Source organism: Pteropus medius, unplaced genomic scaffold, assembly GCF_902729225.1.
Source record: "Pteropus medius unplaced genomic scaffold, Ma_sr-lr_union100, whole genome shotgun sequence".
In the NCBI taxonomy this organism is placed as follows: domain Eukaryota; kingdom Metazoa; phylum Chordata; class Mammalia; order Chiroptera; family Pteropodidae; genus Pteropus; species Pteropus medius.
The window spans coordinates 262817-290752 of record NW_024352004.1 but is presented as its reverse complement, the minus strand read 5'-3'; the positions used below and the strand labels follow the sequence as shown (position 1 = coordinate 290752).

Genomic DNA, 27936 nt, shown 5'->3' with positions numbered 1-27936 from the left:
ATAGAAGCCATGCAATGTTGTCTTGTCACGCGTTTTGATACATTTTTTGATGCTTTCACTGTTGCTTGCTCCCTATGAATGAACACGGTACCTAGAAACATCAATGAAGCATACTTTTTCAATTCTGTGTATTCACAGAGAAACTAATGGCATTTGTTCTCTGTGTTGTCTGAACCTTAATTTCACCATGTGCTTTTGTTTTCCATTTCGACAGAGCTGAACTTTTGGCTAGATCATCTCACTCCACCTTTTCTCCCCCTCAGGATGGTGGTGCTGGTGTTTGTTTTTAAAAGTTCTCTCTCATTAAAACTTCTTTTCATAGCCCCAAATATAAATGCTTATTGCCTCTTTCCTTCTGCCTACCCCATTCTGTCTCCATTTGAGGATGGGACTTAAAGCCATTGGTTGCCTTAAATGTAACTTACTCACTTTATGTTCCAAGCTTTATTGTAGCATTCTAAGATTGAGCATTCAGCCACTTAGAAGTGTCTTGAGAGTCTAAGCGGCTAAGAAATCCTAGCGCCTTCTCTTGTATCTTTTCTGCAGTGAGTAACCTTGTATTCAGAGAGAAGAGAGGGAGAGAAATGGAGAACCATCAATTATACAGAACTATTCTTTGGAAAGCCTCAGTGTCCATTTATTCTTCTCCCCAGGGAGGGGAAAACCAAACTGAGTCATTATGAATAATGTTCAATAATAAAAAATGCCAAGACAACAGTACTTTTGAATAGTGACAGAGACCTGTAATGTAACTTTGGCACAACATTAAAGCTACGAAGCCTCTTGTTTATATCTTCCTGGAACAAATCACTTCTCAGACTCAGGTAAAGCCTCAAAGCTGATGACAAAAGACAGACATTTCCTCCTTAAACAAAGACAGAGCTCCAAGTTCCCTGAATGGATGATGACCAATTGATACTATAGAAGAGCAAATTCACCCCTTAACCGGTCCCCTCACTCTCCATCTGAGGGGGATTTGGTATCAACCGTGATCACCATGTTCTTTAGTAAAGAGCAGCCCGGAGAAGACATACCTATTCATCTCGGGAGAGAAGATATCTTGTTGTATTTCTGATATAGCGTCTTGAATTCTTGAAGGAAAAAAAAAATCAGAAAAATTTATGTCAAAGCCAGGGTGCTGGTATGCAAGCTGAAGTTCTAAATTCTAAGGATGGCTTAGAAAAGGCTTACAGAGAAAGGCTAGGGAGTGGAGGTGCTAAAAACACTGCAGATGGTTTTTTCTTCTTGAAGGGTTATTCCTAAATGAAGCAAAATTAACCACATACTGGATGGTATACCCTTCATCTTCTGCGCTTATACATTCAGCCTTTCTTAATGAATTAAGGGATGGGAGAAGATGCTACCAGATATTTTTCTGAAACTGATTCATAATGGCTTTGCTACCAAGGAGATGTCCTTAGTTTGCGGATGGTTTGCTCTGGGTGGTTTTTCTTTTACTGTAACATTTCTCACGATCTCATCCTCAGCTGCTCAGGGGTCCCTCCTGAAACTGACCCTACTCTGAACACAGATGAACTCTGTGCACACACAGGAATATCCCAGAATCCCCACGTGCCTGCCAGTCGATCTCCGATGACTTGCGGTCGTAGTGGGGTTTGCGATCACAAAGCCTCTTCAGAATGCCCTGGTTTTCCACGGTGATTCTCACTAGCTCCCGGTTCCTTGTTTCTCTGTTTAAGCTGAAAAACACAAAACCCCGAGATGGGTGAAGAATGAAATCCTCCTCTTGGATAGGAGTAAGGGTGATAAAGTCACGAAGTCACAAACCCAGGCTGCAGCAGTGCAGGGAGCAAGCTGTCCCGCAGAGCTGAGGCCCCACACGCCGACTGAACCAGACTACTCTGGGGAATGTGTATCGCAGTGGCTGGTAAATTTAGATCAGTGATTTTCAGCCCTGCTATGCACTAGAGGATTCTACTTGATTGGTCTGGGGTGCAGCTTGGGCAATGGCATTTTATAAAAGCTCCTCAGTTATTACGTGAAACAAGAATTGAGAACGTCTGATTTCTATGATGAAGGAAGGCCTTGCCTATGGATAAATCTCAAATGGCTGATGACAAGTTTTGCTTCACCTCACTTTCCTCAGCTTTCAAGTCAGTTTCAGATATACAAGGATAGTGAAAAGGCATCATGACACTCCCCACCTTCCACATCTACCCAAGTTTTTCCTTTGCATACACTTCTTCTGTAACCCTAACCACACGGCATTATTATTTACATAAATGTCTCCCCTACCAGACCTTGAGTTCTCTGAGGTTAGGAAATAATATATATATCTCATTTCATCTCTGTATTCCTGGTGCTGAGCACATAATAGTTGCTCAGGAAATCAACGTGGAACCAATTCTTAAGAATGCCGTGTCATAGTCCCAGCTACGGTCACCGTTTTACAAAAGCACACACTGCTTTCTTGCAACAAACTCTGAATGAGACTATAAGAAGTCTCTTAGATGAAATAAAAGTTAGCTCCTTAACACTAGGTCCTTGTTTTGGGTAGTTTTCATTCTCCTTAATGTTGTCTTTTCGGTTATTCCTCAAGATAACTTCCCATATTCCTCCCGCTCGGGAGAACCTAATGTCAGGAGACACTAAAACTTAACAAGGGGAATGACTTTCCAAAACTGAAATGAAGAGGAAAAAAAACACTACCTCTTGGAAAAATATTCGTTCCAGCAATCCACCTTGGCAGGCCCGCGATGGGCATTGGCGATTTTCTGGCACAGTTTCTTGTTCTCATATTCGATTTTGTCGATTCTCTTTTGTTCGCCCTGGTGAGAGACCGCACCCCTCCATGGTGACATCATCGCTACCCTGTGCTCTAACACACAATGGTTTAGCATCACCCTCCTTTGGGATTGTGGGAAAGAGGCAAACTGAGGGCCATGGTGGAGACTGGGAGCAGAGCTGAGGAAACTGGGGGTGATGTGTGTGGGCAGGATGAGAATTAACAGATCTTTGGGTTAGGTAAGTATTTAGAAGGCTCTGGGAAACTGGACCTCTTTAGGACAGATAAAAATTAGGCAAATCGGCAGATGGCAAAAACAAATACCTGTAGTTTGCTCAACTTTAAAATATGATGTGTGTGTGCCACTGGAGGTTTGGTGTCAACAGCCGGCTTCACTAGAGAAAGATAAATAAAAATGAACAATGTTACATCATAGGCGTGCATTCTAGACAATGACCCCAATTACTCAATTTTGAATTCTGACCTTAATCCAGTTCAGGAATTTTAGTTTAGTTTAATTTCCCAAACTGACATTTTCAAAGAGTTTTGAGCAGAAATGAAAGAATCGTGAGGGCTAGAGAGAGTAAAATCGACAGAGATAAATGTCCTTTGAATCCATGAAAGAGCCTCTCTCCCACCCTTTCCTGGTATGACTAGCTTATCTATCCTGTGCTGAAGTCCTATCCTCTTTCTAGCTTACTTTGGCTTTACAGAGTTTAAATTAGCATTTCTCTCAAACTCCCTGATAGAAGGTAAATTTGTCTCTGATGCTAATGATCACTTGACCCAACTCAGTAGACAAGGCCACATCATCGTAAAGCCATATACTGGTCTGGTTTACTGTTAATATCTCCAAGGTAGACCCTTTCAGAACCCCTAATCGCAGTGTCCAGCCTAAATGATCCACATACCTATTTGTATTCTATTCTTGTGACATATGTAGTGGCCAAAGTCCAGTTTCTTCCTGAAGGCTGTGCTCTGCCTATGATTAGAGACGATAACGGGGTAGGCTAGATAATCCAGGGAATTGTTCATCTTCTCTTCCTAGACTCACTTCAGAAATGAGGCATCTAGGCTCCTCTGTGAGGTACTTAGCTGTTCCCATGACAGGTTGTCATAGTTACCCAGTTATGACATCAAGGACAGGTCTCAAGGAAGGAGGAGCAGCAGCAGGAGCATGCCTGGCTGTCCCAGTGCTTCTCTTTTGAAAGCTAACCTAGGCCCAAGTCAAGATGAGGGGTGAGAGACTCAGGAGCTTTCTCACCTGCTTGAAGTGGAGATGCCATCAGCAGAAGCCAGAAAAGGTTTGTTGTTCTGGGAGGGGAGGAGGTGGGGGGAAGCCAGCCTTGGTTATATACTTTCTGCTATAAGCTAAGGAGTCTCCACCACAATGGTTCCTCTGAAAGTGTGAGATCACAAACTTTTGGGGGAGGCGAACTATGACCTGAAGGATAATCTGATGCAATTTCTTCACTTGCAGGTGAGGAAACTGAAGTCGGAAGCAGCAGCTTAGCTGCTCAAGAATCAAGTTAGTGGCAGGGCTGGGCTCAGAATGTGGGTTTCCTGAATTCCCAGGGGCACATTTGCTCTTCCGAGGGGTGCGTGGGTGAATCTGCCATTTTCCTGGCAGTGGGAGAAGACAAAAGCTGTCTTTTGCTCCTAGTGGGATCTCAGTAAAGGATGAGTTGCTGACACTGTGGCTCATAGCCAGCCAGCTGGCAGCTGCTCCGGAGAGGGCTGCTAAGGAGCGGATTCATCTCCACATTAGCACAGGGTGTGGCACCTAGATGTGCTCCACATATTTGCCGATAGAGAGAGTGAACAGACACCTGTTCGGTGCTATTAGTGCTGGGTGCTTTCCTTAAGTGTCACGTTTAATTATCCAAACAGCTCTACAAGTTAGGAATTAGTATTATTATCCTCATTTTCTTTTTTTCAGCAGTCTCAGAGAAAGAATTGTGCCCCAGAGTTGGGCTTTTCTAACTTTAAACTTTTTGTAGGGATCTCCTGGGAGTGGGGAATGGGTCTGTAAAATGCACATTGTCATTCAGCTGGTCTGAACTGGGGCAGAGATGCTGCCTTTCTGACACGCTCCCGGGCGATGCCAACGCTGCTGGTCCACAACAGGCGGAGTCAGAGCAAACGAGCGAAACCCGGGTGTCCCTGTCATCTTAAAACAATAATACTTGGGTGTACCCCGGTCTATAGGAACATTTTATTGCGCCCTGCATTTGGTCCGATGAAGTTACTGCACTTCCCAGTTTATAATGATACGGGAACTGCCTTAGTTGGGGGTGAGAGAGGACCTTCATCCCAAACTCTACAGTAGCGGCATTTCCGCCCGGCGACAGGCCCAGGGGTCTTCCGAGTGTCCGCTCCGGGCCATGCGGGGCGCGTACTTCCCGGGAGTAGAGCGCGCTTTGGCGCCCGCGCTCCGCGGCTTCCAGCGCCCGGCGGGCCCGCCTCCGGGGCGGGGCGGGGCGGGTCCCGGCTCGGGAGCCCCCGCCCAGCTGACCCGACCGCTCTCCCTTTGCTGGCTGCCGCCCCGGCGTGCAGGGCCCGGCCGCCGCCATGTCGGGCCCGTTCGAGCTCTCGGTTCAGGATCTCAACGACCTGCTCTCGGATGGCAGCGGCTGCTACAGCCTCCCGAGCCAGCCCTGCAACGAGGTCATCCCCAGGATCTACGTGGGCAACGCGTGAGTCGCTGCTCCGGAGCCCCAGCCCTGCCGGGCCCTCCCCGGGACGCCCCGCCCACCCGGGAGCTGGGGAGGGGGCGTCAGCAGGCGCAGGTGGGGGGAGCCGGGGCGTGGTCGCTTCTGCGGAGCTCCGGCAGGGACTGGGCGGGGGCCGGGCGGGGGCCGGGCGGGGGCTGGAGTCGCCGCCCACCCCCGCACGGGAGGTGGAGGAACTGATCCTCGCTCTGGCCCAGCGCGGTCTGTCCCTTCTGGGGGTGCACAGAGCCCCAGGGTCCGCTCGGCCAGCTTCGCGTCCGCCACCCGCTAGGGGCTCGGCCTTGGGCAGGGTCGGGACTGTCATGTTCACTTAACAGGTGGCCCTCTGTCGCCCGGCGGGTCTCCGGCCCGCGTGTCATGTGACGGCTGCCTGGTTCTGCAGTGAGGTCACCGCGGAATGTCTGCCTTCGCTGCCATGGCAACGGGCTGACGTCACAGTTTGGGCGTGGAATTTTCCCGGAATCGAAATACCCAAAATGGGGGGAGAAGGGGGTCCAGAGATTTGGGTCGGGGTATTCTGCTGCTTCTCTTGCCTTCCAGATGGGGTTTGATTTGCATGGGATTCTAGAATGACCCAATGATAAACCCCATAAGGACCTGAGCCATCACTTAGAAAAGGCTCCCTCCCTTCTCACCACCAGGAAATGAATTATTATTTTTCACTTAGGAGTTTTTACCAAATTTATTTTTCCATTTTCTGTTAGTCAAACTACTAGTAAGAAATTGTCAGCATCAGGAGAGAACCAGTGTTAACCATTTTGAGAGGTGCTGAAATACCAGCCGAAAGCAGAGTGTAGCGTGGCGGTACAGCCTGGGGCGGGCGGGAGGGGGCGTGGAGGGCGGGGCGGGCTCTGGCTGGACTTTGACGAGACCCTGAGGACCCAGTTACCAATACCCTGAGCTCCATGGGCCCAGGGACTGCATTTTAGTAAACCCCGCTCTCTTGTTTTACACATAGGAGAGGATGGCCCCTACGTGAGTTTGAGGGATTGTGAGGACAGGGTTAATGTCTTGTTGATGTCTCTAGCCTCCGTCCTGGACTTGGACTTGATGCTTACTCTGCAAAGGACGGCCACAGAAATGAGGGTCATCTTGGAGCTAGAAGGGGTCCATAAGGCAGGTCCCAGCCTCATGGGGGACTGTCTCATCCATTTCATCTTTATTCACCATATTAAGTACCTGCTATGTGTCAGGCAATGTTCATTCGTAGTAGTGATCATAATGATAATGGTAAATATGTCCAGTGTCGAATTAGTATTAGAGAAGGGAGATAAATAGTAGCGACTCTTCAAAGTTAATTGTTTTTTTTAATGAGCTGCTGCTTTACCATTGGATGTAGTGTCATGAACAGGATAGTTAGAACGGGGTCCCAGAGTCTCAGTCAAAGGCCTTAGTAATTGCAAGGTTCTGAGGATAACTGCTTCTCCAGCCACCCAAGCAGCAAGTGACCTTGGCACCCTCGGAAACCCTACTCTCTTGGCACATTTAACTGTCGCCACTTCCTAAGTGCAAAGAAACCAAGGTTGTGAATGTGTTTTCTACAGTGGCAGGTGCTGATGGCCAGTGTAGAAAACAAATTCCTTGCCCTCTAAGCAAATCTGACCTTGACTTAGCCAGGGGTGTGTGGGGTGCCCAGCAAGGAGGATCGACTGAGCACCCTGTGTTCCCCCACCCATGGGGAACCCCTGAACAAAATCAGGGCTCCTGATCAGGGCTCACAGGGCAGAGAGGAGCCTGGAAGTGCCACATTTTCTGGTGGATTTACAGTTCCTGTGGGCATGAGAAACAGATTGAGGCGGAGGACAGAGCAGTGTGGCTGGTGTCAGCGGAAAGGAGGTCTCCTCCCAGCTCTTCCACTCAGCAGCCCATGTGAGCACGTGCACATCCTTCCACTGTCCTATCAGGCCAGAGTTTAAGTTCTGTCCTTCCTTCTTCACAGGGCTGCCACTGTGACAGGCAAACAAGATCATGCAGGAGGAGTTTTGTAACGTGTAAACAGCTGTTTGAACTGGGATGTTGTAAGATGAAATAAAGGCGCCCTTTGACTATTCAGATCAAATGTTTTGTAACCCCCATAGTTCTGTTGGGGCCACTGCTCCCCAAGTATTTACTCACCCAAGAGAGTGTCAGCAGTGTGACTAGTGGACTGTGGCAGGAAGGATACCTCTGGGGGATGGGAGGGGGCTGCTGCACTTTATATTCCAAAGAAGGAATGTACTGATGTACATTCATGGAATGCCTGGGAGGCACTGATTTCATTCTTCTCCACTGACGCACTATGTACTCATTAAACAAAAAAGCACAATTAAGTGTTAGAATAGTAGCACTGACTCAGTGTCAGGCTCTGTCTATGGACTAGTAGCTCATTGAACACTCATAAACCCCAGAGGCTAGGTTCTGTTGTCATCCCTATTTTACAGACAGGGAAACTGAGTCACAGAACGGTTAAGTGACTCGCTCAAGGTTGCCTGGCTGGTAAGTGGCAGGGCTGGATTAAGACTCAGGCATTTTGGCTCCAGAGCCCATTCTTAGCCACTTGTCTATACGATCACCACAGTATAGGGAGCATGATGCCAAATGAAATGAAGGGGAGATCAGGAAATAGTGCAGAGGGTGGTGAAAAATGAGAGGGTACATGTCCACGGAGAAGGGCGTTCTGGGCAGAGGGAGCAGCACGGGCATGACACTGCCCAGTCTATTTGGGGCAGCTGCTGGTAATTAGATATAACTGGGGTGAGGGACGAGGGTCATATAAGATGGGGAGAAGCCATCAGGGGCCAGAGCAGGAGAGTTCCTCGCTTTGCCAAGAGGCTTAGAATCTTCTCTGTCTTCTTCCCACTGGGGCTGCCGGTTGGTTTGTTAAGCATTCCCTTGCTGCTGTCTTCTGTCCAGGTCTGTGGCTCAAGACATCCCCAAGTTGCAGAAACTGGGCATCACCCATGTCCTGAACGCTGCTGAGGGCAGGTCCTTCATGCACGTCAACACCAGTGCCAACTTCTACAAGGACTCTGGCATCACCTACTTGGGCATCAAGGCCAACGACACGCAGGAATTCAACCTTAGCGCCTACTTTGAAAGGGCTGCAGACTTCATTGACCAGGCCTTGGCTCAAAAGAACGGTAAGGGACCCGCCACCTAGGAGACAGTAGGAGGCAGCTTTGACTGGACTTTTTTTTTTTTTGAAAACAGGCCACAACAGGCTTCCTCTTGGAAAACCTCTTGTTTCCTGTCTCCTGTGGTGAATGACAGAGAGCTTTTGGTCTCTCTCTGGCTGCCTGTCAAGTGGCCCCATATTACACAAGATGTTCAAACTTTTCACAAGTGGCGGCCCCAGGGTCCTTGTGTCGATTTGACTTTGAAGGTTAATTTCCAGCCATACGCCACCCCCCCTCGATTCTAAGAGCTTCAATAATGAAGACTTATTTTCCATGATAAGAAGTCCTAAGGTGGAGAAGCCCTGGGGTGGCTGATTCAACAGCTTAGTGGGGGCATTGCTTTTCCTCTCCCTCTCCTGCCACCTACAGGGTTGGGCACTGCCCTCATGGTCCCAAGATGGTTGCAACAGATCTAGTTACCATGTTCCAATAGGACAAAGTGCAGCAAAAGATGAGGCAGCCATCTCTTCCTCATGTTTCTCTCATTTTTAAGAGCAAGTAGAACATTCCCCAGTGGAATTCCCCTCACCTCTCACTGGTTAGAGTTGGGGGATGTGAGTACCTGGCGAGGGGAACGGGGCAGCCCCGATTGCCTTGGCTGGGGATCAGTAAACTATAGCCCACAGGCCAGGTCTTCCAGCCAGATTTTAGATGCTTCCTGTAGAGACTGAAGCAGGATCTCTGAGGTGCTGGCAGCTGTTCCGGAAAGAAATCCTAGAAGGCCACAGGCCAGGCGTCTGCAGAGCAGGCTGGGCCACTTGCCCTTTCTGCTTTCAGCTTCTTTGTCTCAGCAGCTGCCTTTACCTTTGCTCCAGCTCCAAGCTCTTCTTTCCTCCCCACCCCACACCCTCCCAGGGGAAGTGACCTCCACTGAGACGTGATTAGCGCTGTCCCCCTGATTCTAGCCTGTCTGCTACACCGACGCTTCCTGTGCAGCCTCCCCACTGAAATGATTTCCAGTGAACAGAGTTTATTAGACGCTGGTTATCTCACGTTTGGGGCCCAGGAGGGAAGGTTCATTGCCTGGAGAATCTGTACACTTTACTGTCAGGCTATTGTGATCCTTCATGGTCTCTCATATGGGTCACCACCCTCCTCTCCTGTAGTTCTGGCCCATGTAGAGATGAGAACGAAGGGCCCAGTTGAGGGGCTGGGGGTTGCTCTTGTATATCGCTTGGCCATCCATTCAGAGAACCGAGAGCTCTCTGACTTTGTTTCTTCCTTCCGTACAACTAGGAACATACCTTGACTTTCTGTGACCTCCGCCTTAGCGCACGTAGACTGGCTGGGTCATCAGTCTGAAAAGTCCTTTCTGCCTCTCCCTATCCCGTTCTCTGGCAAACCCCACCACGTGCTTTAGCGCTGGACCTAATGTCCTCTCTTCCACGAAGCCCGCCCACTTGTCTGTCTCCCCCGCATCTGATGTAGCATCAGGCACATAGCAGGGACATTGCAGATGACTACTGAACGAGTGACAGAAATGAATTCTGTGGGCTCTAATGCCAAATGTAAATGCTTCTAAGATTGACTGGCCAGGTGAGTCAGCAGAAACTCACTGGCCTCCCACAGTGCAAGGCTCAGGGGAGCCGGGGGGTGGGGGGGAGGCGAGGGGGATGGCCAGGGGTGCTCAGAGGAGAGAGTGATCTCTTCCAGCCTGGAAGATCAAGGGAGGCTTCATGGAGGAGGTGGTGTCTGGGTGGGGCCTAGAAGGACCGACTTTGAACCCTCCCCTTCCCCATTGGCTTGGAGCCCTGGGCAGGCTGAGTATGTTTGGGTAGAAAGGCAGCTGCTCTGCAGAGGGTCTTGTGGCTGGGATGGGGACAGGAAAATCCTCACTCTGCATACTTTGGGTACACTGGCCAGAGAGTGAATGAACAGGGAAGCGGAGGACTCCCCCTTCCCGCTTTGGGAGGCGTTGGGAAAATAGAGTTGTGTTTTGGGAACAGAAGAGACTGTTTAACAGACTCTAGGCCAGCAGATTTCCTTCAAAATAATGCCTGTGTAGAGGTATTATGGGTGATCATTTACTCGGCTAGTCAGCAAATATTATTGAGCACCTGATGTATGCTAGCGATCGTAGGGCATCCAAAAATCAGTACTGCACAGTCCCTGCCCTTAATGAACACATGGTCTGGCTGAGGAGGGTCGATTGGTGCATAGCTGACGGTAGCAGGGGGCTGGGCTGTAGTAGAGGATGTACTGGGTGCCACCGGAGGACTCGTAGTGTTGGCCGATATTTATTGAGTGCTCACATCTGCCAAGCACTTGCCTAAGAGCAGGGCCTCGTGGGATTTTTGGGGAGCCATGAGATGGTGTTTTCATTTGTGTGTTCGTTTTGATTTTTTGTCTTGGTTTGTATTTGTATTTGACATTTATGTTCCTTTTATTTTTTAAAACTGCTCTGTCGAGGTATAACTGACATTCAGTAAACTCCACATAGTACAGTTTAATAAGTGTTGACATATGTATACACTTGTGAAACTGTCGCCACAACCAAGATAATGAGCAGATCCATCAACCCCCACCTTTTCCTCTGTCTCCTTGTGACCCTCCCTTCTGCCCTCTCTGCCCTCCATTCCTAAGCCACCACCGATCTGCTTTCCATCACTAGCCACTAGTGTACATTTCATAGAGTTTTATATAAATGGAAGTACACAGTATGCACGCCTTTTTGGTCTGGTCTTCACTCAGCATGATTTTTTTGCATTTCATCCATGTTGTTGCAATAGTTCATTCCTTTTTAATGCTGAGTATTCCATCATATGGATGTACCACAGTTTGCTTATCCATTCACCTGTTGATGGACATTGGGGTTGATTGCATGTTTTGCTTTTGATTGAAATACAAATTCATATAGAGAGGTAGCCATATCACAAATGTGTAGATCAGTGCACTGTACACAACCATGTGCCAGCCCCCATATCAAGGAACGAAACACGACCAGCATCCGAGAAAGCCCACCACGTGTTCCCTCTCAAATCCCCCCAACCCCCACCTTTACCGCTCTCCAGGTTTCTAACAGCATATATCAATTTGCCTGCTCTCCTGCTCCGTGGAGTCATATACATCCTATTGGTGCATGTCATCCACATTGTTTCTGATCACGTAGATTGTACATTCTTGTTATTTGTCCATCCTGCCATCGATGGGCCTTTGGGAGTCTCCAGACTGGGGCTGCCATGAATGGTGCTGGCTACGTTCTGGTGCATGTCTTTTGGTGAACATGGGTACGCACTCCAGCTGGCCATGGATCTGGGGTGGACTTGCTGGGCTCTCGGGGAGTCATGGGTTCAGCTTGAGTAGGTACCGCCACATAGTTTCCCAAAGTGGTGGACCCGCTTATACCACCCTACCTCCCCCCAGCCACAGGCCAAAGTCCTAGCTGCTCCATGTCCTCTCCGATGCTTTGCGTGTTTTGTCTTTTTCTTCTTGGCTGTCCTGGGGGGTACAGCATGGCCTTGCATTGTATTTTCTGTCTGTTTTTCCTGGAAGAGTTTTGACTAGAGCTGTGGCGATCGGGGGCCCAAGCTCACATTGTCACCCCGTTTCTTACAGGCCGTGTGCTCGTCCACTGCCGCGAAGGTTACAGCCGCTCCCCAACTCTAGTTATCGCGTACCTCATGATGCGTCAGAAGATGGATGTCAAGTCTGCCCTGAGCCTCGTAAGGCAGAACCGTGAGATCGGCCCCAACGATGGTTTCTTGGCCCAACTCTGCCAGCTCAATGACAGACTAGTCAAGGAGGGGAAATTGAAACTCTAGGGTTGCCCTGCTGCCTCTTCTCTAGAAGTTGGACAGGGGAGGCCCTGGTGGAGGTGTCCCAAGCTGTCATGTTTAGGAAACACAGTGTACCCTGCTCCCAGCATCACCAGGCACTTGCCCACAAATCTGTCCCAATACAGCCCTGGGCCACTTTCCCCTGAGGAGCATATAAAGAAGCTTGCTAAGAAGGACATTCTTACTCCCTGGTGTGTCTTGTGCCTGCAATTTATGATGTCCTCTTCCTGAGGTGGGTTCGCAGAAGGGGAAGGCCTGTGACATGCATGCTTGTGGATGACCCAGGCCAGTAAGTTCGTGGAATCGTAAGGCCTGAGGTGCTCACAGGGGCCCTTCCCGATCTTCTCCATCCCCCACTCCTGGGTCCTCTCCTGAGTGGGGAACACAACACCTCGAGCCCTGTAAAGGAACTATGCAAACTCGGGCCCTCTCTTCCCCACGTCTGTCTCCCCCGTCTCCTCACAGTCACCCACACTCTGCTTCTAGGCAGAGACGTGTCGTGAGATCTGAGGTTGGTGTGGGGTAGCTGTTGGTTGTTAATGGGTGGAAATTCCCACGAAGAGACCACATTTTAATGATTTCCTTAGGATTAAAGATACCTAAACGAAGAGGCCCTCAGGTGGGCAGATTCCCCTGAATCAATAGTTCCTAAAATGTGAACCCCTGGAAGGCTTGAGCTCCGAATAGTTCCCTGAGGCTGCTCTTAGTCACTTGGTTTGTTAGAAGAGTGATGCCTCAGGCATGGTTTTATTTTTCTTTTTTAGAAAACAGGGTGTTGAAGTCCAGCCTATTTAAAAACCCCACCATTTGGAGAATTACAAGGGTTTTGTCCTGAATTATAGTGTTGGTGAGCCCAAGCCACTCGTGCTATCTGCTTTTTTGTCTCGGTTGCTATTCCAAGAACAGGAGGAGGAAATTGGCCAATTACAGCGTGTGGTGTGGGTGTGTGTGGGGGGGTGTGTCTCAGAAACACAACCAGAGGAAGGGCGAGCAGGGAGATGAACGGTTCAAGGCTCACCCCCTGCCCACTTATAGGTAGTTTTTACAGCTCTCTGATGCCAGAAAAGATCCTGGACCCTTGGGAGCAAAAATGACTCAGCCAGGCAGAAATGAAACATGACAGAGCATCCAAATGGAGCCTTTATTGGTGATAGAACAAACAAACAAACAAAAAGAGATGACTTTTTTTTTAGGATAATGTCGGAATGCACTAGCACCTACACTTGTGTGTGCACATTTGTCAGAATATAGGGTTTTGTCTTCAACCCAGTCTTGTTAGGACTTTGCATGATTGTCCACAAGTGATGCAATGCTGTCATCTTCAGGTTCCCTAATGGCAGAGCGGTGGTCCTCAGCCATGCCCCCAGCACGTAGCACATAGGTGTCTGATAGAAGTTTGTAGAATTTAACTTTTTTATTTTGAGAACCAAATATATATATAGGGCATTGTTCTGGTGGGTGTATCACGCTCCCAGAAGCCTGAATTTGTGGTAGGATCACTTGTAAGGATTTGCAAGAGAGCCTCACCTGAAATGAAATATCAGGGACTTTTATTGAATAATTAAAGTTGTTTTAAATTTAAATTCAGGCAGTGTTAACATGTCAAGGTTGCAGAATGTGCCTTTTTCAGAGTCGACCGGGAGCTTTTGGCCAGGACCAGGAGAAGCAGGTGTGCCTTCGGGCCTCGCTCACGGGTGTAATGGTCTCTATCTCAACAGGGGCAGCACTGCGCAGCCTGGACGGTCCCTTTTCTCTGTGGTCACGGCAGCCCTGAACAAACTAGGATCTGCCGTCTTCATTAGATACTGGCTGTCCAGATAGAGCCACCTAAGCGAAATGGCCATCCTCTAAACTCTGTACCTCATGGTTTTCAGATAACTCTCCCACTTCATCTAACTTGAGCCTCCCAATAACCCTAGTTGGTAGAGCTTATTTGTATATTATCACCTTTTTTAAAAAGCTGGGGTCCAGAGTGATTAAGGGCATGGCCCGCAGGGTTGCCCATCTCAAGGCAGAGTTGAGGCACTGTTTCAGGTTTGCCACTCTGAAGTTGAATTCTTTCTCTCACACTGCACTTCTCAAGAAATGAGCCCCCTGGAGTGTCCAGGTGCACTGCACATGCCCTTGGCCCAGCTTGTGTGTTCAAGGGCCAGTTTGTTTTGTGGACAGAGTACAAGATTCAAGCTGCGGTGCCAAGGCGGGGGTTCTGGATGAGGGTGGGACAGAGTTGGCACAAACCCATCCCTGCTCCAGGAAAAGGAAGTAAAAGTTGGGGTTAGAATCTATGGCTCTTCTTCCAGGAAACATGTAGCATACCTAAGTCAGAGATTTCTGCTCTGCTTCTGGAAGAGGCTCAAGATAGGGGGGCTGGGGCTCCCCTCCCACATCCAGGCAGTGGTCACCACACAGGATGGCCGCAGCTACATAGGAGCTCTTGAGGGCCTGTTTGTAGGGGCATGAGGTCAGTGGGAGAATTACTGCCTTTACTTTGGCACTACTTTTTGCTGATAACTTGAGATTTCTTGATAGTCTTTAGTCTCAGAAACCCCATATTTACTTCACGAGATTTAGCTCCTAGATCTTTGAGTAAATAAATTTCTATTGTATAAGAGTTAACAGCTGTGAGTGGAAGCTGTTTCTGGACAACTTTTTATCCCCTGGGAAGTGATGAAATAGGAACTCAGGGTGTACTCACCTCCTTCCCTGATACGGTCCCTGTCTTTGACTAGCAGACCCCCAAATCACAGCACCAAATGTTTCTTCTCTGTTCTAAAGTAGTACACCTTCCACAGGCTGGTCTGTTTCCCTACCACTCTGAGTTATCTGGAGAGCAAAAATCACCATCTATCAACCAAGGGAACTCACTTAGAATAACTTTAAGGTCCCTTTTGGCTCTGACACTGTAGGGTTGTTCAAGAATCTCCACTTGGAAATTTACCACCACCTGGAAATTAGAGGGTATGTAATAATATGATGACCAGCAGGTGGCGCTGTGTCCTATTCGTGGTGATGGATGATTGAAAAAGGAATGTTGGTGCCTTTTGTGTCCCAAGTTAATGTTAAGATGCTAACGTTTTAATCAAAATAAGCACTGATCTTATAAAGATATGAGCTTTTCTCACAGGAAACTTCCTGTCATAAAACCGAAGTCAGGAATCACTGAAGAGCCAACAAGGTCCTTCCAAGTCAAGATTTTATCCAGATTAGAAATAGAGACCGTGTCTGGTTGAGAGAGTAGATTGATTGGAAGCTTAACTTAACTCCTGTCAGCTTTTAGGGTAATTTGATTGTGAAAGCATGAATTTTCTGGACAGAAAAGGGGAAAGTATTAAATTGATTTTTTAAAGTAAGTTTAACATCTGTTGTATCACAGATCAGTGTTAAAATACTAATACTGTAACCAAAATAAATGTCTTATGTTACAAAGAAATGTTCGTCCTATCACAGTTGATTGCTTTTATGCTTAGCTTTTATGCTTGCTTTTTCTAACTTAAAAAGGATTGTTCAGCCCTCCTAAGCTAGTTATAGGTTCCACGATGATTGTATTTATGCAGTAGATATTTGCTAAACATCTCCTCAGTACCAGAAAATTCCTGTGTTAGAAATAATCTTTTCATTTATTTAAAATTTTCAGCTTTATTGAAGTATAATTGACTGGAATATGCTTGAGTAGAGTGGCCTACCCCAAATGAGGGAATTAAGATTTATGTCTCTGAGAAAGCAGGGGGCTCGGTTGACAGTCTCGAGGTGGCCTCACATTAAGATGGTTGAATGGCTTTTTAGGATTTGAGTGATCCTGCAGACTGGGCAGTCCCAACATATATCCCTGCCCCCAGATGCCTTAAATTCCACCATTAGCATTATCCCCTCTAGGCTAAGCATTGCCATTTTCCCTCTGAATAAAAGACTCAGGAAGAGTCTGGGCAGAAAAAGTTTCTGTAGTCTCCAGTTCTCCATAGCGTGAGGCAATTAGACTAGCTCATTATTAGTCAGACCACTTAGGCAACATACTCTTCATATCATTACATAAAATCTTAAGGCAGAGCATTAATATATAAAACTGGTAAAAGTGTTTTTTAAGTATAATTTTAAAAATATTTTAACTAAAAAGTTAATACTGTATATACATAGTAATAAATTCAAACACAAAGTGAATCTCCTCCCCCAAACCTTCAATCCCTCTCCTCAGAGGAAGCCACTAAGTATATCTTTCTAGAAAAATCTCATGCATATGTAAGCACACACATATGTATACATGTGTATCTATAGAGATATCCTTTTCCCTATAAATGGAAAATGTTTTTTGCACTTTGTCTTTTGCTTAATAGATTTTACCCATTATTTCATATAGTCATTAATTGTAATAGCTACATAGCATTCCATTGTGTATGGATAGATTATATATTGCATAAAGTATGGATGTGATTTCTGTATACCCTTATTTTAAAGGTCTAGGCTGCTTTAACAAGCACATGTTGAAATGGGACTTGTGGATGACAATTGCAGTTTTTTATCTGCTTTGTATCCTGTTAATTTCTGTGTCTGTTGTGGCACAGTGTCAAGCACACTCCGATACTCAGAAGTAAAGATTGTGTTGTGCTTACTTGTGTCATTTTATGGGAGCAGACATGCCCAATCTAATTTTAAAAGACAGTCTCTGAGCTATGGCCTTCCGAATCGATCCATTTATTAGAAGTTCAAGTGCACAGAGATTCACTTTCTGAAGTGTACACTAAAAATGAGTTAAACTGGAGGCAAAACAATGAATGGGTGGTCTCCAGTTTATCAGAAGCGGATGTATAACACATTTGATCGATGTGTGTTTTTATTATAGTTTTAAATAATTAAAATGTGCATATTTTTTAAATCATGAGTCATCTCTATGGAAACCTGGGGTTCTGAGAAACCTAGGTTGAAAGCCCGTAGACTAGATGACCTTCTAGTTTAACGTTCCCAGGTATACAGCACATGGGCGGCCACCCTGTGAGGAAGGAGGGCGGTGGTGGGGCGGGGGGCACTGAAAGGGGAAGGGTCTCACACAGGGCGCCAAAGAACTTCTAGTCATTCTCCCCTGAACTCTTTTTCAACCAGGCCTTGCCTTTGTGACTTGCATGTTTGTATTCGTATTGTCCAACCTTAGCAAGAATCCTGCTAAGTCACTTTAGCCAGAATCCCCCATCCTCCATGTCTGATCCCTCAATATCTAATCGGCTTCCTCATTCTTCACCATCCCCCGGTGAAGTCTGATTCTCCTGGCCTGCTTTCATTAAGAGTCCATTAGGTCAGTTTAGCCAGAATCCTCCTCACTCCCAATGTTTCCTCTTAGTAATGTTTTATCTAGTGACCCCCACTCTGCTCCTTGGTAGTAAATTCCCACTCTTCCTTGGAGTCGAGCCCAAACTCTTTCCCTGGCTGCAAGACCGCATTGCAGTGGCCCCTATACCTGTCACCACAGACCCCCTTCAATGAAGTCTACCATTTTTAACATGTGTCATGAGTACTTTTTTTTTTTTTTTAACAAGGGTTTGCAGACAGGGGCCGTCCAGGCAGAGGGTGATAGTTTGGATGTCAGGTGGGGAGGTTCTGGGGATGAGTCGGGGGCCCCACCTTGAAGGGCCTGGTCTTCCAGGCAGAAGGAAACGGAAGTTTCATCCTGTTAGGTCTGGAGCTGCCATTACCCTATTGTAAACAGGAGTGTGAGTGACAAGGCTCTTTGCGACTCCTCTCCCCCATCTCTCAGAAGCTGCTGAATGAACAAGTAGGACATTTCCACCTGAGCTGAAACCCTGCTCGGAGAACAAGTTCTCAACTGTGAGTCAAGACAGGGTGAATTGGACAGCCCTCAATGTAGGCAACTGCCTACGAACAGATATCCCTCCAAGTCCAGATATTCCATTTTTACCACTGACCTATGCGACCAAAACCTGTTTTAAAATGCAGCTCGTCAGGATAACCCTCGGTTTCCAGGAATTAGAGACAGGAGGCTTGAATACCAAGTAGAGATGAAACTAGATGACCTTTGATGTTCCTTTCACATCAAAGATTCTACGATCCCGAGGATTCAAAAGAGCGTAACTTACTTTCCAAATCTGGCCCATCCTTCAAAGCCTGGTCCAAATGCCATGTCTTTCTGCAAGGTTCCACCCCCAGGGGAGGAGAGTGTTCTCTCCTCAGAATGCCCGTAATACTTTGTCCCTTTTAAAAAAATGCATCTGAACCTTTTCTCAGGGGCACTGATCACTTTCTATGGAGTTATTTAGGTGAAGAACTTATTTCTTCCCTGGTTCGGGTGCCTCCTGGAGGGGTGAGTATGTATCAGTTCATTGCGCTTGGCTGGAGGTCTTGCTTCATTCAATGTTTGGCAAGTGGACATATGAACAAGCAGCTTGGTACAAACAAAAACCAGTAAATCATCACATAGAAAAGCAGCCTTGCTAGAAATTTAAGTACAACCGTTAACTAATTAAATTCAATTTTAAAAAATGTTAACAGCCCAAACCCAATGTTGGCAGCCTAGCAGAGAAACACACTGTTATAGATTGATTTGTGTCCCTCTAAAATTCATGTCAAATCCTAACCCCTAGTACCTCAGAATGGGACTTTATTTGAAAGTAGACCATTACAGGTGTAATTAGTTACGATGAGGTCATTAACATGAGCCCTAATCCAGTATGACTGATGTCCTAATAAAAAATTAGGACATGGACATGCACACAGGGAGAACGCTGTGTGAAGATGAAGGCACAGATTGGGGTGATGCTCCCTGACAGGCCAAGGAATGCCAAACATTGCCAACAAACCACCAGAAGCTAGAGGAGAGGCATGGCACAGACTTCCTCACAGCCCTCAGAAGGAACCAACCCTGCTAACACTCAGGTCTGAGTTCTAGACTCCAGAACTGTGGGACAATACATTTCTGTTGTTTAAGCCCCCAGTGTGTGGTACTTTGTTCCAGCAGCTCTAGCAAACTAATGCGTGTGCCTACTTATATGTCACTGGTGGGACTGGGGACCTGGTCGGGCTTTCTGGAGAACGACCCTGCAATATGTAGCAAATTGTTCACCCTCTCAAACCAGCATTCACTACTCGGCAATAAAAAGGAATAAATCGTTATTACATGCAACGGCTGGGATGACTCGCCAGGGAACTGTGCTGAGTGAAGGGAGCTAATCCTAAAAGGTTACATATTGGTTGATTACTTTATATTACATTTCTGAAATGACAAAATTTATAGAAATGGAGAACAAATTGGATTAGGAGTGAAGAGAGGGCGTGGGAGGAGGGTGGGCGTGGTTATAAAAAAGCAATGAGAGGAATCTTCATGGTCATAGAGTTGTTCTTTATCTTGGCCGTGATGGTGGCTACTTGACCCTACATGTGTAATAAAGTTTCATACAACTAAACACACACACACACACACACACACACACACACACGAGTACAAGTAAAACTGGGGAGAGCTGAATGAGATTGTGGACTGTATCAATGGCAATATCCTGGTTATGATATTGTACTATGGTTTTGCAAGATGTTACCATTGAGAGAAACTGAGTAAAAAGTACATGGAATTGTGTCTATTATTTCTTATAAGTGCATGTAAGTTTACAATTATCTCAAAATAAAATCTTTAATATGAAAAATGGCTTTGTACAGGATGTTCACAGCATCCTGACTGAGATAGGGGAACACTAGAAATAACCTAAACTATCTACAACAGAAGTGAGCAGAAACTCCGGGAGTTTTAATTCTGGGAGTATTGTCAAGCTTCGAACAATGACAAGCTTGTGGACTGAGTAAATGTGAAGTTGAATAAGCGTTAAGTGAAATAGCAGATGGCATCATAGCAGGTTCTCTCGGAGCCATTCTGTGGAAGACATTGACAGAGAATAACTCAAAAGTTTGGAGATAATTTAGAGATTCAATTACACTGGATTCTTCTATCTTTCCCTATTTTTAACATTACTTCCCTTTCAAATGAAGTAATGAAATAAATGAAATAAAATCCTGAGCCTCACCATTCTCCAGTCACTGGTTTCCTTCTGTCTCCAGCAGGTGGCAGAAGTGTTCTAAGGATGGGCCTCACCATCTCTATTTCCTGCGGATGGGCCCGCAGCTGTCAACAGCAGGTGGGGCTCCAGCATCAGTCCCGCCAGCTCAAGGAATCAAGGCCTCAGGACTGCCCTCTCTGAAGTCCAGGGCAAGAAGGCAGTTGTCTGGCCACAATAGGGTTAACAGTCCACATTCCAGAGCAAGGGAAAAGGAGGCTGGAGAGTCACAGACGGAGAGAGGGGGCTCTGAGGGCCAGCTTCTCACAACACACAGGCTCTGCTGGGAGAGATAGATCACCCCCAACAATGGCCACAGCTGTTTTTGTCTGCCCCGAAGGAAACTGACTTAGGAAGCAGGTATCAGAGAAGGCCCTTCCTGCAGGGGCTTCTGTCTGGCTTGTAAAACTGTCAGAACAGCTGCATTCATGTGTTGAATGATGGATGATGGAAAGAAGGAGGGACAGAAGGCCTCAGATGGACACAGTGGCTTACAAGTCCGGGCAGGTGGCAGAGGCCTTGCAGAGGCCCTGCAGGTGGGTAGTGTTGATTCATTGCCCAGTGAAAATACCAAGGGGACCTGGGCCATAGCCCTCTTCCCAGCCTCCTTCAGGGCTAGGAGTGGCCCTCCTCCTCAACCCATCTGCAGTGAAAGCTTCCGCTGGCCTCCTTTCTTTTCCTGCACCTCAGGTGTGAACCTTCCTCCCCCACGCCTCTGCCCCTCCCAGGCTCCTCATTCTGCTCCAGGGCTGAGGTAGCAATTCCTTTTGGTTTCTTTGTGGCTGGCTGGACCCGGGATGGTTTCTTGGAATGCTCCACCTGGTACCAATAAGATTTTCTATATAGAACTCAAAGCTGGTTTTGAAAAGTGTATTGGGCTAGGAGACAAGAAAAAAAATTTCAGCACTGAAAATATTGGCCTTGGCTTTTGCTAACAAAAAGGATTTTGTGCTTTCTCCTACCCACCGCCTGGCCAGGGAAATAACTGCCTTTATACATCAGCCTGCAAGCCACAGTGAGTGTCCTGGCCAAAAAGTGCCCGTCACTGTGTGAAGGATTCCCGAGGAGCATGAGTTGAGGTTTCCTCCGTGAGCTCCATCACCAGCGCCTGTAGACTTGCTCATCTTGGCCTTGTAATGGGAATCTCCGCCCCCTCACCCAAGCGGGCACACTTGCTGTGGCCCTCAGTTTTCTCTCTTACCTTCTAGAGGATGTCAAGAGAGGCTTTCTTGGGCAGGATAATCAATGCTGAGCCTTATCAAGTTGGGGCTAATGAAATATTTTAAAAAGCATCCTTCTGCCGCTGTCTGGGTCTGTAGGGGCTGAAATAGACCCCCTTAGGGCTATCTGTTGGAGTGACAAATGAACTTGGCCTTAGAAATGGGATTGGCAGGGCTCAGCCCCGTGGAGGACTCAGAACTGCCGTCTTCTTTGTTAAGCTGGTCCAAAGTTTGTTTTGAGAAAGCCTGAGGGGCCCAGGGAGGTAGAGATTAAGAGCCGGGCTCATTTTGATATCTGAAAACCACAGCCTGCACGTGGGAGGTGCTAGAGAGCAGGCTCACCTCACACACACCCCTCTCTCTGGGTCACCTGGGAGCACTGGCAGCAGTTTGGGAGTTTGCTGCACTTGAGGAGAAGTCTTTGGAGAGGGCTTGTTCTGAGCACACCCGGTTCCCTCCCCCCGGACTGAGGGAAGCATGGGACCAGCCCTGCCCCAGCCTGTCATTGGCTGGCACTAGGCAGAGGGGGCTTTAAAAAGGCAAACGTGTCTGGGCTAGAGACTGGAGCCTGTGCTACTGGAAGGCCAGGTGCCCTCCTCTGGCTGGCACCATGCAGCTCTCTCTTGCCCTGTGTCTCGTCTGCCTGCTGGTGCACGCAGCCTTCTGTGCGGTGGAGGCCCAGGGGTGGCAGGCCTTCAAGAACGATGCCACCGAAATCATCCCTGAGATGGACGAGTACCCTGAGCCCCCACCAGAGCTGGAGAACAACAAGACCATGAACCGGGCGGAGAACGGAGGGAGGCCTCCGCACCACCCCTTTGAGACTAAAGGTATGGGGTGGAGAAGAGCACTTTTACCATAAGTGTCCTCTGAAGGGAGGGTTGTCTTTGGGATGTGTTGAAGACTGAGGTAGACCGTCAGTTGCTGCCAGCAATAGTGGAGGGACAGTCTTGCCTGGAAGCGGGGTAAAGATGGCATGTCAGTGTAGCCTTGGAATCCGAGTGCAGGGAACTGAGGCCGGCAGGGGGCTGGCAGAGAGCCTGGGGCAGGATGGAGGCTGAGATGGCGAGGATACAGCATTGGAACTGGCTCAGAGGCTGGGGTAGAAAGTTTCAAGTAATCTCCTCCTAAGAATATAGGACCTGCTGGCACCGCTGAGGAGGGACAAGGCAGGAGAGCCTCACATCTATGAGCACCTGCTGAAGTCCAGATGCTCTATGTGAGCTCTTGCATGTGCTGTACCCCAAGGACCCACCACATGGGAGCCCCATGAGGTGAAACCCTAGTTTGAAGGTGAAGAAACTGATGTTCCAGAAATTAAGTAATCTGGAACTGAGTAGACCTGAGATTTGAACCCAGTTGGATCCAATTCCAAGGCAGCCCTGGTGGGGGATTATGGGTGGGGCATTGGGGACCAAGAGCTAGAGCAAATCCCCCCAAAGCAATGGGAAAGGAATGCCAGAGCTTGGTCCCCTTCTGGTAGGGAAGTTACTATAGTAAAAAGCAGCCTTTTGCCCCCTACAGCCCCAGGCCAACCTCCCATGGGTGCTTGCACATACAGCTTCCACCCATGTGGGTCCCCTGGGGGAAGTGGAGTCAGGAGACCCAGGCTCTGCCTTTTGGGCAAATGCTTTTCCCTCTTTGGGCCTCGGTGTCCTCAGTGATAATGAGGGGGTACGACATGCTGCCTTTGGCTCCTTTCAAGTCTAATGACTTCTCCTCCTCTAAACCTCCCTCTCTTTAGCAGCTGCTGCCTTGATTTATTACCTTCAATTAACCCCTACTCCTTTCTCCATCTCTTCAATGTCCTTCCCAAGTGGCGGGAAAAGGAATTTGAGAGAAGCCAGAGACATGCAGAGGGTGTGGCTAGGACCTAGGCTGCCATAGCGAGGGGCCCTGTGGCACAGGTGTGACTTAAGTCTGGCAAAGAGGGCTCCTTTGGAGAGCAATAATAATAACCCATAATAACAGCCAACACTTTTGGCTCTTACTATGTGCCCGGTGGCGTCCCCTTCATTATATATGTAATGGATTAACGAATTGAATCCTCAGGACAACCCACTTTACAGCTAGGAAGCACAGAGAGGTTAAGTAACTTGCCCAATATCACACAGTGATGGAGCTGGTATTTGAACCACGGCAAAAAAACAAAAAAAACCCAACAAAAAACAAAAAAAACTTAACTCTAAAGTTGTAGGGAGAGAGGGTGGGCGGGAGATCTTTTCACCAGCTGAGCTCTTCCCATAATAGATACCCAGGGGCAAAAGCGTCTAAAGAGAGGTGGGTTTGGAGAAGGCGGGGGAGGCATGGAGGGAGCCGAAGGCCGGGAGGGGTGGCCGGGAGAGCCGCCGCCCTCACGCGCGTCTCTTTCTGCAGACGTGTCCGAGTACAGCTGCCGCGAGCTGCACTTCACCCGCTACGTGACGGACGGGCCGTGCCGCAGTGCCAAGCCGGTCACTGAGCTCGTGTGCTCGGGCCAGTGTGGACCCGCACGCCTGCTGCCCAACGCCATCGGCCGCGGCAAGTGGTGGCGCCCGAACGGGCCCGACTTCCGCTGCATCCCCGACCGCTACCGCGCGCAGCGGGTGCAGCTGCTGTGTCCTGGCGGCGCAGCGCCGCGCGCGCGCAAGGTGCGCCTGGTGGCCTCTTGCAAGTGCAAGCGCCTCACCCGGTTCCACAACCAGTCGGAGCTCAAGGACTTTGGGCCAGAGGCCGTGCGGCCGCAGAAGGGTCGGAAGCCGCGGCCCCGCGCCCGGGGCGTTAAAGCCAACCAGGCCGAGCTGGAGAATGCCTACTAGAGCCACCCGTCCGCAGCGCCTCCCCAGGCGGTGCCCCCAATCCGGGCGCCTCAGGTTTCTGCTCTCTGTGCGCGGTTCGATTGTTTGTATCTCATTTTAAATGCCTGCAACCCAGGGCAGGGGGCTGAGACCTGCCTGGCTTCGAGGGAGGTAGCCAGACCTCGCGGATCCTGGGTGCCATCAAAGCCCCACTGTCCCCGCCAGCCCACCCGCCCAGGGGTTCCCGCAGGGAAGGGAGCTGAGAGTCACAGACACTGAGCCATGCAGCCCCGCCCACTGGGGCCGCCTACCTTTGCAGGTCCCACTTCAGAGGAGGCAGCAAAGGAAGCATTTCACCGCCCCGGGGTTTTTAGGGAGCGGTGGGAGTGAGAAAAGTCTGGGGACTGGTTAAGAAAGTTCGATAGATTCCGCGTCCACCTCTCTGCCTGTCGTAAAGCCTTTAGCGCCATGCTATGCCGAGAACACAGGACTGGGGGCCACAGATAGGGTTTCTAGTCCTGGCTCTGCCACTAATTTCTGGGTGAGCTTGGACCATACTCGTTTCTTTCTGGACCTCGACTTCCTCTTTGTAGAATGCGGTGGGGTGGGGGCAGATTAGGATCTTGAGCAACCTTCTGTCATGTGACTCCAAGGACTTGGGTGCCTTTTGAATGGGCAGGGAGAGAGATTGGACTGAATCACTGCCATGGTCATGTCCAGAATTTGGAGTTGTAATCCTCTGATCTGACAGCCAAAGATGAAAAACAAGCAAGAAAAAAGAAAAGAGTGTATTCATGACTGACAAACTCCTGAAAGACACACTGAGTTGTTTCCCAGCCTAGCCTCCCCAGATGTTTGGCTACCTCCACTCCGACATCTCAAAGGATGCAGAAACAACATCATCAGTTGGGGTAGAGAAGGAGAAGGTCCCGAGGGTTGTGGGAAGGACAGAAAGCACCCCTTATTCCCAAAGAGCGGCACTCTGCCCTCTCTCCATATTTTAGTCACCTTCTGCAGAGAAGCTCAAAGTCCCAGGACACTGGGCTTGCAAGCCCACTGGAGCAGCCACCCCCCTTTCAAGCACCAACAGATCCCTCCAGAGGCACCTCCTCCTGCCTACCACTTACGGACACATTTTTGACTAGAAAATAGCTTCTTACTGTTGTTATGTGTGACGGCATATCTTACATTAAAGTAACAATATTGGGGAAAAAATTACAAATGCTGTACATATGCTGAGAAACCGCATAATAGCTGCCACCTAAAATTCTTTTTTGAAAATCATCTCCAGACAGCTCTTACTTTCGGTGTAGTTTATAATTGTTAACTTTTTTTTTTTTTTGTAAACAAAAGCACATGCCATGTGAAAGCCTGCTGGGCTGGTTGTTTTCTGCAATCCTTTCATGGGGAATTTGTCCACAAGAATGAAAGTCGTGGTTTTTAAAAAGAGTTAAGTTACATATTTATTTTCTCACTTAAGTTATTTATGCAAAAGTTTTTCTTGTAGCAAATGATAACGTTAATATTGCTTTATGAAATACCAGTCTGATCTTTCAAAACCCAGAGCCATTGTTAATAAAGACAATGAGTCGTTACAGAGAGGATGTGGTCTCATTTTGTCAACCACACAGTCATTTCTGTCAAAGTTAACATCCTTCTCTTGGTCACTACGACACCTTTGCCTGTGCTATAGTGGCCCTTGTGACAATTATGTCTTTCCTTTGTAAAATCATGTTCGTCTCTTCCTTTCCAAACCTAGACCTCATTCCTTTACTCGGCCATTGTAATAACCTCAGCCTGGTCTCCCTCTAGCAGCCTGCCCTTCACACCACTGTCATCATGTCACGCCCCTGCCCCAAATCCCTTAATAGCTCCTCCTTGCCCAGGATCACGTTCAGGCTTCTTGGTCTGACATACAAGGCTTTTGCCGGCTTGATTCCCATCCTCCACCCCACCAGGCTTCCTTACTGACTCCAAGTGGCCATATGCTGTACTGATCCCTGCTTCCTTAGTTGGTCCCCCACCCCCAACATATCCCACTCTTTCCCTGGAGTTCATGTTCCTTTTCATCTCTCCTGATCCTTCCAGAGATGTTCCAATCCCCACTGATCCCTCTCGCTTCAAAGGTCCAGCCCCTTTTATCCGGTCTCTGTTTGGGTTCCTGATTCTATATATTTCATTTGACGTTCATTCATGGACCACCTGCCTCACCTGGCTATGCCCTGCTTAGTACTGGGATAGACACAAAGCCAAGCACAATTCAGGACCAGCTTACAGGGAGCTCAGCCAAGGCTTTTCTCAAATGTGAATTTTATGTCTCACTAGTGAAGATGTAAGATTGTCACAAGCATAGACAATGTCTTGCACTTCTCTGGATGCTGGCTGAGACTCAAGAAATACTCTTCAGAGAGGGATAATCAGTTGCAAAGCTTTAAACCAATCTTGGGATGGGCCCACCCCAAGAGCCCTCCTTACCCCCAAAGTAAGCTGAGGTCTGCCCTGTCGAATTTTCACTTTAACTGCCAATGAACCTTTCTAAATCCATTATCATCATCGACAAGTCTGTGCTAGGTGTCAGCGGGCGTTGCTGCCTCCAGGCCCCAGGAGGCCTCAGTGAGACCCTGCAGGGGATCTGTGGTTGTGAAGAGTGCCCTAGAGCCTGGTTTGGCCCCTGGTGGCTATGTGGTTCAGTGTGGGAGGGTGGGGGGTGGGGAGATACAGGCTCTGGAGCCATGTTTGTGTTTGAATCAGAGGCACCAAGGGGTTAAATGTTTTGCCCACAGCTGGATATGGGCTCAGTCCCCGCCCCCCAACATACTCTCGCTCAAGCTGCTCAGAAACTGGTGGGCAGATGGGCAGATAATCAGGTCACATCGTTCTGTACAAAGTGTTACAGGACCAAGGACAGGAGTAATTGGCTCTGTGGTGGGGACAAGGAATAAATGTTTGGAAAAGTTTCCCAGAGGTGGATACTGCTTAGAGGTTCACCAGGTGAGGAAGGACACACAGGCATTCTTGGCAGAGGGCATGGCCCAGGCAAAGGCACTGGGTCTGAAGGTATATGGCCATTCATGGTAGATGAGACTGAATCCACCATTCCTCAACAAGAACTGAGTCCTTACCATGTGTCAGGCAGCATGGGGGACCAGAAGTTCCAAACAATGCCTTACCCCATATACACCTCGGATCTGCTTTCTGGACCCAGAGATCCAGGAAGGATCAGCCCAGGCTACAATCCCATTACCACGAGGGGAAAAAACCCAAAGGCAAAATTGTAGGTCAGGCTAGGGGTTATTTATGGAAAGTTATATTCTACCTACATGGGGTCTATGAGCCTGGCGCCGATCAGAAACGGAACAGACAACAGGCTCAGCTGGGAGGGGGGAGGCTTCTGCTGCCGGGAGTACATGTTCTGAGGGTGCAGCCAGACTCGGGGCTTGTATTAATAGTCTGAGAGTCAGACAGACAGAGGGGCAGAGGGAAAT

The 27936-nt window shown here is 48.3% G+C and overlaps 3 protein-coding genes across 4 annotated transcripts; 2 read left to right on the top strand and 1 right to left on the bottom strand.

The window, feature by feature from the left end:
* Nucleotides 1-125: 125 nt before the first annotated feature.
* Nucleotides 126-3977, bottom strand: CFAP97D1 (CFAP97 domain containing 1). 2 transcript variants are annotated; one of them, XM_039846627.1, is made up of 6 exons: nt 3658-3977; nt 3071-3141; nt 2671-2789; nt 1577-1700; nt 1035-1091; nt 126-554 (listed from the first exon to the last, which is right to left on the bottom strand). In XM_039846627.1, exons 1-5 carry the CDS (start codon nt 3779-3781, stop codon nt 1035-1037), a joined length of 495 nt encoding a protein of 164 aa, XP_039702561.1. In that variant the 5' UTR covers nt 3782-3977; the 3' UTR covers nt 126-554. The 2 variants fall into 2 exon arrangements, with proteins under 2 accessions (XP_039702561.1, XP_039702560.1); XM_039846626.1 differs by lacking the exons at nt 126-554; nt 1035-1091 and having other exon boundaries at nt 1356-1700.
* Nucleotides 3978-5257: 1280 nt separating this feature from the next.
* Nucleotides 5258-15839, top strand: DUSP3 (dual specificity phosphatase 3). Its single transcript, XM_039846625.1, has 3 exons — nt 5258-5442; nt 8371-8597; nt 12189-15839. Exons 1-3 carry the CDS (start codon nt 5318-5320, stop codon nt 12392-12394), a joined length of 558 nt encoding a protein of 185 aa, XP_039702559.1. The 5' UTR covers nt 5258-5317; the 3' UTR covers nt 12395-15839.
* A 6410-nt stretch (nt 15840-22249) lies between these two features.
* SOST (sclerostin) lies at nt 22250-24843 on the top strand. Its single transcript, XM_039846848.1, has 2 exons — nt 22250-22504; nt 24051-24843. The coding sequence occupies exons 1-2, from the start codon at nt 22285-22287 to the stop codon at nt 24470-24472; spliced, it is 642 nt and encodes a 213-aa protein (XP_039702782.1). The 5' UTR covers nt 22250-22284; the 3' UTR covers nt 24473-24843.
* Nucleotides 24844-27936: the final 3093 nt, after the last annotated feature.